The sequence below is a fragment of the Paralichthys olivaceus genome, chromosome 2, assembly GCF_024713975.1.
Source record: "Paralichthys olivaceus isolate ysfri-2021 chromosome 2, ASM2471397v2, whole genome shotgun sequence".
In the NCBI taxonomy this organism is placed as follows: Eukaryota; Metazoa; Chordata; class Actinopteri; order Pleuronectiformes; family Paralichthyidae; genus Paralichthys; species Paralichthys olivaceus.
Window position 1 is genome coordinate 13,080,375 of NC_091094.1, and position 17,443 is coordinate 13,097,817.

A 17,443-nucleotide genomic window follows, 5' to 3' on the forward strand; every position below is an offset into this window, starting at 1 on the left:
GTTTTGGCTGTACAACATAAGATAAACGTATAAATAAACAAAAATAGAGGTACGCAATTGTTTTTGAGTGCCATTTGTGTTTGAAATTCTTAACAAATCAATCAAGTTAAATCACAAAAAGAACATCTGACTAAACTGTGTAAAGGCCAAAGTCATTTGAGAGATTGACAAGTAATCTCAGCCTGTTAATTGGGATTTTGATTGAGTGAACTTGAGTTGAAGGGTGCGTGGAATAATGCTTATAATTAAACTATATGAGTGCATGTACATCTGAAGGAGAAATATGGGATTGATGAAGAATAATTAATGTAGCATCCCCACATATAAGACTCATGCGTAAATGCTTATCACATTGGAGGTCAAGGTTAGTGAATGCCCTGTTGGATTTATAAACTAAAAGCCACAAGATAGTGTAATAAAAAAATATCTGGAAACAAATGAGGATCACACAAACAAATTTCCACATGAAACGAGGCGTCTTTAGGGATTAAGACATAGTTTACAGTTTTCCTACAGCAACGGAAGCAAATTAAGCCTTGGAAGTTAATGCAGACAATTCCCAGGTGTCCCAGGTGTTTATTACTTACAAACGTGTCTTCAGTACAAAGCTTGTGTGGTATCGCACTCTCTGATGCATTCTGACGGGAGTATGGATATATTGTGTTCGTAATGGCAAGTAACCAAGGAAGAAAATTATTTGGTCGTGGCTTCATCCTCCAGAATAATGATGAGGCAAAACAAACCAAAACTATATGTCACAGGTACTTTGGGAGTAAAAAAAAAATAAGACAGTGGCTTAAAATAAAGGAACAGAGAGCACAGGAGAGCACAGTCTTCTGATGAGCTGATTATTTGTCCTAAAATGTACATAGTTGTGTACAACAGGCTAAGGAACCCCTGGAGAAATATTCAGTTGTTTGAAGGGAAAAATGACGTAAAGAACCCCCAGAAAACCCACGAAGACATGGATAGAACATGCAAACTCCGACCAAGATTCGAACCAAAGCACTTGTGAGGCGATGGTGCTAACCACTGCATCCCTGTGCCACCAATTGGTGAACACCATAAACATTTCACTCTATTAACGCCTGTCGACATGCTAGCTATGATCTAATAATATGATATTAGTTCCATCATAAATATCGTAATTGTGTGTTGACATGTGTTAAAGATTAAATATTTCGTATTATGGAGCAGAACAATGCTGCAAGCTAGTGAACACATGTATTGTGTTTGACCAGCAGTCTTTTGATATTATTTTTTTTCCGTTTTCAGCTTTTTACTTACAGTAATTTAGTATTTTAGTTATAAATTGTGAGAAATGTTCCTATGTGCACACTTCAATCAGGTTTCTAAAAAAAAAGATATTTTGCTGCAATTTCCCTCTCGGGCAGATATTCAATGAAAAGAATAGTACATTTTTCTCCAGTGTGGAGCTGGAAGCGTTGGTGGAGGGAAGGTCTAGAGGCACTCTAGGAAAAACAAATAAATTGAATGCATTTGGACACCAGAGGAGTGGAGACAAAACAGGCAGGAGGAGAATAACCTAAGTCAAGCCTGACATAAATAAAACCTGTGAACGAGGAACCAGAGGAAACATTTGAATTTTCATGAATCTTACCTTCATCTGGAGGGTTTCATTTAAAAAAAAATTCACATCAGTCTTAAATACAAACAGGGTGGTTCTGATAAACCTGTTCTCCTTAGCACAAATGATACCTGCAGAACTGAGATCTTTGCAGCAATAAGACTAAATAAGGACGTTATTATATTGCTGCTTTTTCAATTAGCGCTGCAAATTACAGTTCATCTTCATTATCAATTAATACATGTTCACCACCTTAGTTTTGCAAGACTCTAAACCCCAAATAGACCCTGACTGCTGTGCGATAGAGACAGAGCAGCACATAGAGGCACTGTGCTAATGATTGGATGAATATGAAACTGCTCTCTAAAGCACTTTGAGTGGTCTTCAAGATGAAAAAATTTGTCCGACCCTGGAGCCGAGATGCTGCTGTGATTAAAACTACTCGATGATGCCTTCAACTCACTTTAAATGAGGACAATTAAAGAAAAAGAAAAAAACTATTGAAAACTATTTCCAGTGCTATAAAAAAGAGAAGAGCAAAACTACTGTTGAGATAGGAGACACAAATCTGTCAGGGTCAGTCACAGAAAACACACTTTTCCAGTGCATCTTTCCCCGTCACTGCTGGAGGTGATAACACCTCAGCTGTCAGACTAACCAGGCTGGATGTACAGCCCAGCAGCAACACAAGGACAAATGAAGAGCTGACTATCCGAGGAAATGCTGCTGGTGTTTAACTAATAACTAATATAAATGTAATAAAGATAGTAAAAGTTAACTCACTGAAACTTAAGCTGAGATAATATAGAACCCAATGTAATAGTGAATGAATATACGGCTTAATTTTAATAATATTTAATAATAAAAAAATAAATGACTCCTGATTTGTTCTCAGGGTATTTTTCTCTATATGGACTGAGTTTGTGGTACATTTCGATGTGGCGTGAGTAACTGAAACCTGTGGGAATATATTAAGACTATTGACCTTTTCCAGCATTTGACTAAAAAAGTAAAGTTCACAGTGACTCCACATCCGACTGGATATAGTAACTACTGTAAAGAGAAAGAGTCAGTCTGGATAAGAAAAAACACATAATAAAATTATATGAAAATATCATCTTGATAATTAGATTAGAATCAGATATTATTATTGATAAACTGTGGTTTTAAACAGGGCTGCTTTCATGCATGTGCTCACACAATAGTGTCTGAAGCATCAGTTCGCAGGATGTCATTTACAGTAAATTGTTAAAAGTGTCTCATTTGCCACAATCATCTTGTCAGAGACACATTTACAGAAGAAAAAAAAAGGACTATTGTTCAATGTGCGTAATGTTCTACTTCTAATCAGGAGAATGAAGATTACACAATGATATTAAGATTTATACTACATTTATACATTTTCTTAATAAAAGAAACATTGTTTTCTAAAAATGCAAAAAAGAACTTGGTCTCTGTTGTCATGTCAGGGTCAAATCAACTGAAGTGTGTTTGACTAAATGTTCCTGTCTCTATGGTTCAGTGAATATAAAGAAGTTATATCATGGATAACCCTGACCACCCTCTCCACAGGGGAGCACCTTCTCCAAAAGGCTCAAACAGCTTTTCTGTTACAAAGACAGTTACAGGTAATCTCTCCTGCTACAAGCTGTGAGACTCTACAACACTTCACCTCTTTTTAACAAACACCTGAACCCCCACATCTTCCTCTTACCATATTTCTAATTGCACACTTTCATTCATTGAGATTTGATTATATTATGCACATTCTTATATTTTGCAGTTTAGTGGAGTATGTTCTAATACTTTTATATTTCGTTATGTGCCTGACGCTTTTCTGCAATAACACGGGGATTTTTTAGTCTGAGATCAATACAGTATTATTAGTTATCAATATCCAGCTGTTTTTCTCTTACAAAGTACAAGATAAATACTGTTATAATGGTAAAAGTTGTTATAAAACTTCTCAATTCTCTTCAGTAGAGAGGCTCTGCAACACTGACACTGGTACTCAGCAGCAACACAGATAGAGTGGTTGAGTCGACAGTGACATTTGACGGTTTCCTGCAGCGAGTGTGTTAATAACAGTAATCTGTAAGATTATAGGGGATAACACTGCCTCATTTTACCACCATTGCACTTTGCCCTCATTCCTCCTCCTTCCCTTGTCTAATCGTATCTGATGAACACCTCTTATAATGCTGCATTTCTCTCCGTTTTCTGTTTTGCTTCATCAAATGTCATCTTGAATGACAAAACATCCATAACAATATGTGTTTCCTCAATAGAACAGTCTTTTCTGACATTTCTCAGAATCCTCTTCCTTCACATAGAGGAGGGGATAATGGAACATAGTATCTTCACAGCCTCTACATTTCATTTCAAAGCCCTAAAGGGAAAAAGTGCTTTAAAGGGACCAAAGGCATAATGAGTGACAGTAGTTGCTGCCAGTGCGAACAATTCAGGTGTCACTCAAACAACAACAGTCTTTACACAGACTTATTCAACCCTGACAAATGAACAAGGACTGTTTGAAAGTCACTCAGCTGAATAAAAGCAGTTAAATCCTAAGCCTCTTCTTTATCTTTCTCATTTTCTTAAGTTGGCTCGCTGAAGTCTCAAACCTCTGCACCTTGGTTTGGTGCCCCCAGCCTGTCGTCGGACTCATACTTGAATGGTTCAGAATTGCCTCTGGGATTGCTTTTCAGAAAATCCTTCAATAGGACGCGGGAACAAATTCATTTAATTTGCATGTCTATCTCGGCAATAGAGACAACCACATTGTTGGAACGTTTTGGCCGACAAGAGAGAACGAGTGTGTTTTCTCTTCTATTATACTGCAGAACACACATTTAAGCTGTACGAACAGAGCAGGTGTTCAAAATGAAATATGTAGAAGTAATAGAGGAACAATGTCTACAATTTAGGACAGACTGTTGGACTCTGTTGCTTGGTAAATCAGCCAATCACAATTGTGCCAGTCGCAAGTTCCACAATCTAGGTTGAGATCCATTTTTTGCTGATTGCAATAACTACATTTTCAATTTTATTTTTTATTCCAGGCGGTTTTCTATATATTGGCAAAAGAAATCTGAAACATTTAATTTGTTCTTTTCCTGAGGGATCCAGCTGAACTGCAGCCAGCAGCTAATAAGACAGCACAATATTTGCTGCCAGTGTTTCATTTTGAAGAAGTTTAGTTAAGTCTCTGTAGCTCCACAGCATCTTGTTATTTATGAATTTTCTTCTGTTGTTGTCCCTGACATATTTTCTCCATATACCAACAATGCAATGAAGGACAAACCATGAAATTCAACAATTTACAATCACAGTCTAATAATATTCAAAGCAGACAGGACAGCACACATATTTTAAGCGTTTGCTCAATCTTCACATCTGGAGTGATTGATAAGATCGCCACTGGCATGAAACAATTTGTCCCATATCTAAAAATATCAACCTTTCCTCAAATTACAGTCACACCCCACTGCCTGATCTTGATTCAGAGCGACAGTGCAACGGAGAGTAAAGTTTAAATCAGATCAATCATATGTAGATGTGACATTAACAGTAGATTCCCGCTAGCAGCAGGATGAAAGTCATGTTTGAACGTTTGACTCCACAGAGCTTCCCGAGGGGAGAAATCGCTCGTAGGGTTGTGATGCAACATTGGTGATAAAATAGATCTAATGGTTTTGTGCATTAATATGATTAAAAACAAAGAAGTCAATGATTTGACTGCAATGGGAAGAAATTACAGCGGTTAATAAGGTCTTTAGCTGAGCAGCCCTTTATCCAAGTCCAAGCTTATTCTAATTATTGCTAAAAGAGTAATAATTAACTTTTTTTTTCTTACTTTGGTCACATAATTTTACTTCAAACTGTGTCTGTGTTGCGAGACATCAAGAAAGATGGAAATGATAAAGGAGGACAACAGATGTGATGCTGTGCATGCAAATAGTTTTCTAGATTGAATGAGGGGATAAAGAGGGAAATGAGTTTCATCTTGTTGGAGATGAATCCCTGAGCAATAATTCAAAACCAGGCAAGATAACCAGCTAGTTTGTACCTTACCAGTAATTATAGCTCGTACTTTTTGGAGATTAATCCCGTTGATTTTTTTAGAAATAAATGATAATTTATTAATGTCAAATTTCCTTCTGACTCACAACCAAGACATTTATAAAATTGGTAGATTAGTAAACAAAATTAAATAGAAATTACATTAAATATTCTGTACAAAATGTCTAAAGAGCAACAAAGTGATTTTTATACTATGCGAGAAAACAGAACTTATGAGTTAGACATTTCCACATCATCTTCAGTAAGAAACTCATAGGTTACCAAGAGCATGTTATAATGTATAAATCCCATGATTACAATACCTTTGTTTATTATTAAGCATGGGTATGAAGGCTTGCATTATAAATTAGGGCCACCGTGAACGTGCAGTGTATTGGAAAGGTTGGGCTTTTGTGGGCTCAATAAACAACAATGTGGTCAGTGAAAGAACTACGTGCTCTGCAAACCGGCAACAGACATGGTTCTGTTTTAAGTCAAGAAAGAAAACATAAACCATCCACACTTTGAGAAGTCCTGTCAATCAGCACCTCCGAAATGTAAAAGTTATTTAAATCTGACAGTTTGAAAATAAATCATCCCAACCACAAGGTCTGGTCCGTGCATCTCATTAGTGTCATGGTTGAAACAGACAAAGGAAATGTTCCAATTCTCAATGTTTGACTACAACTCAAAGTTCTGTATGAAAAGTAAGTTAAGGGGTTTGAATTTAGTTTCTCTCTAAATTATTATTATTCCACAGAATTACAATTGGGCTCCCCTTCAAAATCAACCATCATCATCATCATCATCATACATGACTTTGTCCAGATTATAAACCCCACAACCTTCTCTGACCTTCGTAAACATACATCACAGTCAGCTAAAAGTCTGCGTGTTCAACAGGCCCTGCGGACTAACATCTGTGCACTGCTTTGCATCGCTCCTGCCTTCCGCAGATGGCTCTAATAGGATTTTGCAAGAGGCAGCACCTTTTCTTCCAAAGAATTAGGCTTGATTTGGGTGCTGAGGACGACTTCATGATCGCCTTACCATGAAGAATAAAGAGAAAATGCCATTTCTAAAGAACAAGAGGAAACTTGCTTTATATTCAGCCCAGAAGCTCTGCGCTGGCAAGAAATTTTAGTGCCCTCCAGCAAACAAATGTTCCATCGTCTGCCTTTCACAAACCTTTAGATCTCAGTGAATGTCAGCAATATTATCCTCCCAATCCAGTCTGAAGGCCTGGCCCCCATGCTTGAATCAAATCTCAAGACACCAAGGTGGCCGTGATGTAGTCCACCACTAAAAAGCCAAGGCACAGAAGAAAAAACACTGGGACCGATCAATGGCCTGAGTAGGCAAATATCAGGCCTAGCCATGGGGCAGTGATTCAAAGTGTGTGACAGACAGAAATCATTGTGCCATCACAGGCCAGGCATGCTAAATGCTGATGAGCTTGTTTGAAAAGGTCTCACCACTTGGGATATTTGAAGTGTCATCAACAGCATGCATTATTCACAAAAAGAGAGCCATTTAGAGCCGGCTGTTCTGTTAAGCGGCCTCTGTAAAACGTGAGCCATATTTCAGTTTAAAAATTGTTGTTGAACTATATACAGTACAGTATACAGAACTACTACTAAAATATTTACGATAAAGTCAAATGCTGTGGTGTTTCATCATTTGTGAATAGAGTTTACAGGGTATTCGCCTTTTCTCACATATCTCAAATGTGATTTCAATTCTTAACAGTCCTCTGTATGGTTCAGCCTCTTGAAGCTCTTTATTTTAACTGGAAATTCATCTACTTTCATCTCAAACACTTCAGGTCACTTCAGCGATATTAGAATCACTTACACACACTTTAAGACCTGCGAAACCGGAATTTCATTCATTCGTTTTTACTGACAAATGACCTGCTAAGATAACATTTCAACTCAACCAACACCTCAAATACTTTTACTGACACCTCAACTTTTACTAGCACCTAACTGAGACTTCAACTCCTTAAACTGACACTTCAACTACTGTAAACAACACTTTAACTCCTTTTATTTAGACTTCTAATCTTTTACCTGACACTTCAACTCCCTAAACTGACGGCTCAACTCTTTTTATTGACAGTTCAACTTCTTTCACTGACACTTCAACTCCTATAATATGAATAAAAATATATAAGGGAGCATGACTGGGTCTGTTCTTTAAATGCTCTAAAAATAAAAATAAAATAGACAGTCTAATCATTTTTATTTTATTTATTTGCTCGACATTGACAATATTTTTGTCATCCCTCGTGTTTTCAGTAATATTGTTACACCAGGTAAAGGTGAATTGTGGGTGAGTACTGCAGAATCAATCTAGATGTGGTAACAAGGTATACTGGATATTACAAAAAGAAAAAACTGAATTTCACTGTGAAATTTAATTGACTTGGTGGTTGTACTTTGTGGTTTAAGACCACAGCGGGAAACCAAAATCCCTGTTAAACAGATATTTGAGAACACAGCTGTATATTTTAATATCTAGTCTAACAGCACTGGACTTTTCTCTTTTCTCTTGTGAGTCAGAGGAGAAACAGCTGCAAACTGCACATGCACAGTGGAACTGTCCAACCTGTGCGTGATGTTATTCGACCTCTAAACACGCTGTTTGTGGATTTCTGACTGTGGCTGGATCGCGTTGTCTAGGGGCAGAAACCGCAGATCAAAACTCCAAAATTACTTTTTGCCTGGTCGATCTTATTTTAATGGAAACCAGTTTTTGAGACAAACAGATAGACAATTTGTATTATTTCTGTTCTGCCTTTAATGTCAGCCTTGCTACAGAATGTGAACATAAGCGATTCTTTTCAGTATCAATACAGCTGGGAGTGAATAATGGACGAGGAATTAAATCCGCCCACATGAGACATTACAAGCAGAACCACGAGGCTGCTGAATCGTATCACACTGCATCAAGTGGTGTTTCTAATATTTTGCCCACCAACCTATGAGGGTGTATCTGTAAGAAACACAGATGACAGCCTCCAAAATAACCAAATGTAATCAACACTCTTTAAAACTGTTTTAGCAAAACATTAAGATTTTTCTCAAAGGTTTTATTTAAGGACTAATAGAACATGTACCTGTGTAGCAATGTACACCTTATAAACTGGTAATGGATTGAATGAGGAAATGAAATCTAGAAATTTAAGTAGACGGTGTGTCAAGGACCAGACTGTTATAACGTTTATTCATTTACATATTGACAGGTTTAATAATTATATAATGCTATATTGCTTCTCATTACAGGGAGATACTAGCTACGCCTCAACTACGACAACTAACTATAACCAGACAAGCCAGTAAATCATATGTAGCAGGTGTACAAACAAAGATCATGGGAAGATTTCATATTGTTGTGGAGGGAGACTGATGGCCGGTTTGTGCGTGCTGACCTTTTAGACAGGGTAAGTGCCTCTGGAGCGCAGCCACGTTTAAACAGCATCCAAGCAGATGGCGGAGGCAGCCAGACAGGACACACAAACACATTCCTCCGGCACAGGCAGAGCGATTGAGATAACCTGTGGTGTTGCCACCTGTTTTAGCACACTGCATAATTAAACCATATCTGCCTAAACTCTCTGCTCATCACAATGACTCACTTTCCCAGCATCCCTCAGGCAGCGCTCAGTGAGATTGTTCATCATAAAGTGCTAAAAGAAGCTCAAGATGTTTTCCTTCTCTCTACTTTTGTCTTCGACTTCACTGCATGTCTCTATCGCCTCCTGAGCCACGAGTCGTTTCCTGCTGCACGGTACCTCACACACACACACCTACTAAACCCTCCTGGGGACGCCGCCGAGAAGGCGTAAAGAAAAGATTTGACACGCTCAGCTTTTCGCAAATTACATTTTCACTTTGCGGAGCATAAAAATGAACAGTATGACTCAGGCGTGCATGTGACGATCATGAGGTTAGATATTGATCCTATACCTCAGACTCAGCAGTGATTCATTCCATCACACACACATGTGTGCACATTTCACATTTCCTTAGCTGTTTTTTCCTATCACTAGAATAAGCACACAGGCAGGCGTTGCTCATAGTAACCCCACTTTTTCCCATTCCCAAAAACAAATATCATTAATGTTTGAAAATCTGAAATATTCTGTAAATGGCCAGCATCTGAGTCAATATAGAACACTGAGAGTCTTTGAATGTGTGCTGCCTTACTGTAAAGCTTTGTTGGAACACTGAGGCCCATGGGATGTTTGCCGAACGTGATGGGCTTAAGATTCTGGCTGTTTGAAGGTAATGTATGTTTCACTATAATAAAGAGAAGTTTATTCAGGTTTTCCTTTCCCTTTACACAGGGATGTAGTAACTTTTCACATACACAAAACCATGGGCGAATCTATTGAGTAATGTATGTACTCTATATAAGTATATGTCATTTGAACCAACTGTTCATTATATTGTTTATTTTTTTATCATTAGTCTTCTTGTATCATACGTTCCTGAATGTAATATTTGCCCTTCTCACAGGTTGAATCAGTAATAATGTCATAAAAACTTTTTTTGTTGCAAAGTCCTATCTCACAATATTAAAAAATTAAAATTAAAATTCCTGGAGCTAAACCAAAATTTAATAGGTTCCTTTCTTGGGTCATGCCAGACCCTCTCCACAAAATTCAATGGAACTCTTCTAAGTAGTTTTTTGTGTAATTCTATAAACAAACAAATGCAGAAACTCCTTGGGGGAGGTAACGTCAAAGGATAAAGTGAGTTTTTGCAGAAAAGAGTCCAAAAAGCGTAATACCTTGATGTAGAGCTCTAGCTGTGGGTAGACCTTCCACACTCTCAGGAGAATAGAGAAAAACGTCTTGTGGGGTAATGAGGTAGTGACCACGTGTGTGACTTCAGGAAAAGTATAAACATTAAAGCCAGACGTCTCATAGCGCTTCAGAAGCTCCTCGTCAGCCTTGTTTTCTCCTTCACTCAGAATACTGCCGATAGCACAGCGGCACTGTGGTCCAGGCACCTACAGGAACAAGACAACGGATCAAATGAATAAATAAATTCATATTTAATAAAGAGGGATAGGTTATATTAAGATGACACATATAAATAAGACAGACTGATAGATACGTCGGATAAAAGAGATGCTCAGACTCAGAAGTCTTCATTATTTGAGTTTTTTTCTCATTCCAGTGATTTCAAATGCCATAATTATACAGATCCTCTGACACCAACAACACTGACAGATTAATACCATCAAGAAATAAAAATGCTATTTGGACATCTATAAACACTCCATGTTGGCTTGTGTTCTATGTCGGACCTGGTTGTACGAAACCCAAACACTGCATCATCATCATAAATATAAGGGTGTGTAATATAAGGCAATTTTATGGTAGTGCGTAGCACACATTTAAAAGCTGATACCCTCTGTGATGTTGACCAGGTGTCAAAGTTAAAGAGAAAATATGGTCATTAATAGAAGCTCTAATTGGAGCATTTGGCTGTGAAGCAATTATTGCTCCTTCTTCCACACTGAGCACCCTGGTGCCCATTAAAATAAGAAGAGAGAGATACTTTTTTCCAATGAATATACTCCTGGGACTTCCAAGACTTTCTCCCCACTGTGCTGTGCTGAGCTGAGCACCACTGACGGTTTATGTGATAAATAAGCTGGAACAAGCCAATTTGTTCAAACCTATCAATGCTGCGCTTCAAGCACAGTTGGTGTGTCTGTGAGTGCCTGTTTCCTCCTCTGTTCCTCATCACACAGGCCAGAGTGGAAATCACTGAGCACTGCAGACCAGGCTCACAAGGTTTCACACTCTCAGATTCTGCTTTGTTTGGCAGATTGAGTATCATTATGAATATAGTTAAATCTGTGATTGTATAGAACATTTTACAAGCTCAACCCTCCGACTATTTTACAGATTTGGCTACGAGGCAAAGAGGTTACAATAATTGTTGAATTCATTTATTGACAGACGATTACTCAGACACTGATTTGACAATTTAGAAAGTTACAAAAATCAATTAGAATGATACTCAATAGAGGACATACCTCGTACAAGGCAACAGTCCTCAAAATTCAATCAAGCTGCACCACATTGATATTAGTTTCCTGACTATAAATTATTTTTTCAGCAAGATCCATGAATTATTCCCTGGGAAATCGATGAAAATGTCAAAAAAAGACGCTCTGTGTTGTGGTAAGTGATAAAAAAAATCCTGGATCCGCACCCAAAGTGTTGAAAGTGTCATGATACTCAGTTCAATAGTCGTTACGCAATGCTGCTTAATATTAGACAGACAAACAAACACTAAAGAAAAATGAAGCTCCTTGGCGACAGTAAAAAAGTCTTTAATTTATCTTTTCTCTGATTCAACTCAATATCTTTGGATAGTGACTGCTGATTAGACAAAATACAACATTTTGATGAATGCATTGTTTTTTATTGAAAATCTGCTTGAATGACAAAAGTGAAACCTCCTCTGCTGTTTCATAAATACTGAACTAAAAAAAGCTTTGTTTGCTTGGTAAAGATAATGAAGGACAGATTCCATAGGTTCTCACAGAAAGAGAGATGATCTCCCATCATAAAATACACCTCTACCCAACACTCCAAATCAATAATGGGGTTTGTCACTGTACAGTAACAAGAACAGCAAGGATTTCAGTGAAGCCAGGCCAAACTAAACAGATAACACATCAGACACTTTGTTCAATAAAAGAAAGAGATGGGCTTTAAATATGTAGTTAATGGCCTGACCTTATTTTGAGTACATTTGGGAAACTTTACACATGAGGGTAAAGTCTGAGCCAAGTGGATTTATTAATCATCACAAGGCTCCAAGTGTCCGGGGGAGTCCAGAACAAAGAAGCACAGACAGCAGAACAAACCTCTACAGAATTATTGCTTTGCCTCTCTACACTCATCAAGACACAAGAGCACTGTCTTTTGAAGTTTCTTCAATACACAACAGCTCATCTGAAGCAGCTTCAACTCTAGGAGTGGTTTCTTCGAGTCGCTGTAGCAGATCGTCTGAATTGGCCTCTGCAAACTATCTTCACCAGCATGCAATGTATTTTCTATCTGCCTGCAGCTACAGTAAAGCTCACACTTTAAATGTTTTACTGCACCTTTGTGAAAGAGAGAGTGGGATTTTCTACGATTTCATCATTCACCAAAAAGACTAACATTTAGACTGATAGTCCCTCCCTGAGCCGTCGTGCCCTCTGCTGTCATCACGCTGTGACCCAAACATGGGTCCCTGAAGACAACAGGACATGTGTCACAATTGTGACAATTCCACTTGTCATCCAGGTTTTTATTCAGACAATCCTTGTCTCAAGGACCACATACCCTGACCCTGATCGCTTACTTGGAATATAAAGTTTGACGAAAATCCACATGATCCACCCACGTTACCTCCCTCTGCCGTTTGCTGGATGTAGAGGGGGAGTGAAGAAGAAACAAGCTGCAGGGTTGAGGTGAAGTGGGCGCACTGGGTCTGAAGAAAAGAAAAAAAATCCTGCATGGCTTTGAAACTGTGAGACGACTAGGGGAGGTTTAGTGAGTGGGGCTCAGAAATTTGTGAACAGACAGAGCTGCTCAGGCCGTGTATCCATGGCAACCATCTCAGGACCAGCTTAAGTCCTTGTTGAGGTCTTTTGTTTCTCCAGAGGAAGTGATTAAAGGAGGTAAAAGTGAGAAACTCGAGAACAGAGGATGAGTCTGGCCCTTCTGACACTTCTTCTCCGTCAGCGGAACTTTTGAAAAATCTTTCTCATTGCAAACATCAATGGACAGTGTCTCACTATTTGGCCACAAAACACCAGCCCTGCTATCTGAGAGCACTCTGGGGCTCCTGACGCTGGGACTGAACCGCATCCCGAGGCTCGAACGCTAATGAGCTGAGATCATTACGCCAATTATTTTAACTTAGATCAGGACTTGGCTGTGACTGCGCGGAGGAACTAGGACCCTCTCCCAGACTAATTGCTGGCTTGGGAAAAAGAGGATGAGCACAACAAAAGGAGTTTGAAGCGGGGTTTGGAAGAGTCCACTGCTGATCTCTGGTTACAATCCATCAAGTTGTTGTGCATGAGGCTACAGCAGGAGAAAGCTGCGCCACTTAAGTCAATACTGTTAAATACTTCTGCTCATGACGAGCACATTTCAGAGAATTACAGCAGTTGAGTCACGGTGACAAAGGTAAAGTCACAGTTAAGTTGATTCAATACTGAAGTTTGCTTCTGATTCTTGTCAGTTCCATTTACAATATTGATATCTAGCTAGTGGTCACTTCTCCAGAAAAATATTCAGTCTACGAAAATATACAAATCTTCATATTTAGGATAAATAATATTTTCAGATGATGTTTTAGCCATTTTAGCTTAATTATGGACTAATCCTAATCATCAAACAAATTGGTTTTCTTTTACTTAATTGATTGAGTAAGCCGTTAATTTTCAACTCTATGATGCTTATTCTCATAATGCTATTATTTTTATATTGGGGAAAACATTTTTTTATGAATAAAAACCTGGAAAGGGCCCCCCCCCCAAAGAGTTTCAAACTGTTTTAAATCTCTCAGATCGCAAAAATATTTTGCGATCTGAGACACATGAAATGTCAGTGCCATGGGTTTTTCTTATATGACCAAATTAACCCATTAAATTTGATTAAGATCTGTGATGGTGCAGACAAAAAGAGATGACTTACATATGTTTGAGCAAATAGTTTCTCATATAATAAACATATCTGGTACAAATGTCCCTGTCCCAAAAATACAGTAACGTTCTGTCTTGAATAATAATGATATTACCTTAATAAAAATTCCTCAACTCTATGCCGCATTTTTTCCTCAGTGCATTAAAGTGTGTCCATTCCATGTGGCTTCAGATCATCAGTTTGATGTGACAGACATGCACTGTTCATCGTTCACTATCAACTTGCAATTTAACAGACGCATGTTTCTATAGACAACATCTGCCCGTTTCCATACCTAAGTGCTTAACAGCTTCAAGATGCTACTGTACTTGTTCTGTCCCGTCTGTTCAGTATTGGGGGAAAAAAAGACTCACAATAACCTTGGGTTAAAATGTAAGAAGCAGGACCACATGAGTTCGGAGACCCCCATGGAGGGAGCAGGGTTAGGTATCAGGAAAACAGATCCAGCAGATATTATTTCCTGCTGCTTATAGACACTGCAGAAGTTTGGGAATGGATGAGTTCTCACAGGCAACAGATGGAGTGTGGGAAAACATCTCATGAACAGATCAAACTTACTTAGCAGCACTGGAGTGACAACAGAGGAGACCTCAGCAACTATCAAACTCAAGGAAACGCTCAGAGCCTGCCTATAACACTGATTTTTAAGAAACTCAATGTGCAGATCAGGAAGCTGCTGTGAAAACCCCTCTATAAAGTCAAGCCAGTCAACTTATGGTCAGAACACAAGCAAATTACAATAAGCAGTTGAGGGATCTGGCTGAGACCGTAGATATCGATTAGCTTGTTATTGCAAAACCTTGTTTTTTAGATAAGAATGTGATCAGTGCCATTAGTGGTTAACCATGTTTATTCCTATGATTAAAATATTTTGTATTTATTGAAATGTGATTCTTTACTGATAATATATTGAAAAGTTTTGAAAGATCTGCAGTCTCATAGACTCAAAAATGATGCTCTGGTGTAGGACTACATCTCATGACATTAAAATAAACAACCCCAACACAAACTTGGATAATATTGGGTGACATCTGTATCCACAAAACACACCACACCCTGTCCAGATGTGCTGTGATAATATTCAGGGGAAAACACAAACATTAGTTGGGGCCAAACTCCTCTGCATCATGCTGAGCAAAACCAGCAAAAAGACTGAATGTCAATAACACATGTCAAACCGCTAACATGACTATGAAGGGTAAAAACAACCTTTTTTAAGGGCATGAATGGAATTATTTAAACCATCATGGGCCGGATCTGGACTGCTCAGATTGGGGGGGCAATTAGAAATTTGGAGTGGGCACCTTTTCACACAGTGGACTTAGAGTTGAGAGTTTTTCTAAGTTTTAAAGAATGCGTCAAGCTGTGAACGGACTGCAATTAAACACAACTCTGATTAAGCTTAATGATAAATGTCAAATATGTTAAAGGTCCAGTGTGTAAGATTTAGGTGAAAGGGATCTATTGGCAGAAATTTACTGTAGAATAATCCTCATGATGTTTTCACTAGTTGGTTTCATCTACATTGTGTGAATTGTAGTTTTCTTTACCCCAGAAAAGACCCTTTATATTTAAATACTTTATATTTACATGGAGGGGGTCCTCACTACAGAGGCCGCCATGTTTTTTTACATCAGTCAAGACTGGACAAACTAAACACCTTTTGAGTTTTTATGACAACTGAAGCTACCACAGGACAGGAACTGAAGACAGCACCAAAAATGAACCTTATTTCCCCTGGGGAGCTGAGTGAGGTCGATCCATCCAAGATCAGTTGTAATCAGATAATAGTTTTTGGAAATCCAGGCTTGTGTCCAACCAGCAATTCAGAAATCAAAGAAATTCTGACGGGGCGAATGGAACAAACGTGATTGGCAGATTCAAATGGCTGTGGGCAGTGCCCACCCCTGCCAATGAGAATGGGTTGACCTGCTGAGGCGAGGTGCTCGTCTAAACTCGGTTTAAAAGAATGACACTAGCGCCATCTAGCGGCCAACTACTTCACAATATATGCTCTACCTGATTTTTTTTTTTTTTTTTTACAAGTAAAATAATTGAGTAAAGTTCCAAAGATAAAATGCTGGTTTCAACAAGCTATCATTTAATTAAAATGCTGTGTGCTGGGTATTTACCTTTCTAGGGTCATCATAAAAAACTCCAATGGATGAGAGCTTTGGTCCGATCCTGTGGGACTCGTTTAAAAGTGGTCCGCACGCTTTGTACGGTCCCTCTGTGAACTTGTAGGCGAACGTGATCTTCTTAATGGGAGCAGAGCCGGTGAGCACCGTGATGCCAGACAAGAGGCCGGAGTACAACACACAAGCAGCCGCTGTGAGGACACTGAGCAACAGGCTGAGCAGCACACACACCCCGAGCCAGTCCATGATGCGGCGGCTCCCTGAACACAGCTCGTACCGTCAGTCAACACACATGTTTAGAGACATGTTTAACACACGACGTTGCGTGGTTTTCACAGGACACGTGTTCTTAGTGTTTTGTGTGTTTCACCGAACGAGCAAGCGCCAACATTACACACAGGACTTCCTGGAATGTACCATGTACGCAGACCGGAGGGGGGATTTTTTTTTTCCGGTTTTTTTTTGGTTTTCAGTGTAAAGTCAATAATCGCAGTATACAATATTAATACAATACTTTGCTTGTAGAAATGCAATTCGGTCCTACAATTAACAAGTCAAGTTCATTTATATCGCAGAGTTCACTCAACAAGTGTCAACTCAATGTGTTTACTACAATACCTGAGTGCAGTACCTCAATACTGAAATATAACTAATGTGGCACCATGGATCATTTCTCTACTTGGTGTCAATATAGATAGTTATTTTAGTTTTTATATCAAAATAATCAATGAATATAGCTTTTTTGTGTTTGTTTAAAATGACATGTAAAAATATGTGTTGTTTGTGTAAGATATTGTCTGTATAGCATTGTGCCATGTCCTTGTGTGTCCTTGGTTTCACAGTGAATCATAGTGTAATTACCTGAAAACTTCTTATTTAAACAGTAATTCATTATTTAAAAATGATTAGAAGGACAAAAAAACA

The 17,443-nt window shown here is 38.5% G+C and overlaps 1 protein-coding gene across 1 annotated transcript in view; it reads right to left on the reverse strand.

Annotated features, from left to right (window-relative positions):
- The window catches only part of LOC109638454 (testis-expressed protein 264 homolog), a 30,259-nt gene extending 13,339 nt beyond the window's left edge, over positions 1 to 16,920 (reverse strand). The window contains exons 1-2 of the mRNA XM_020101442.2: positions 16,514 to 16,920; positions 10,448 to 10,669 (exon numbers count right to left, since the gene is read on the reverse strand). Coding sequence (XP_019957001.2) covers positions 10,448 to 10,669; positions 16,514 to 16,765 — 474 coding nt within the window. The 5' untranslated portion in view covers positions 16,766 to 16,920. The remainder of the gene's footprint in view (positions 1 to 10,447; positions 10,670 to 16,513) is intronic.
- Positions 16,921 to 17,443: the final 523 nt, after the last annotated feature.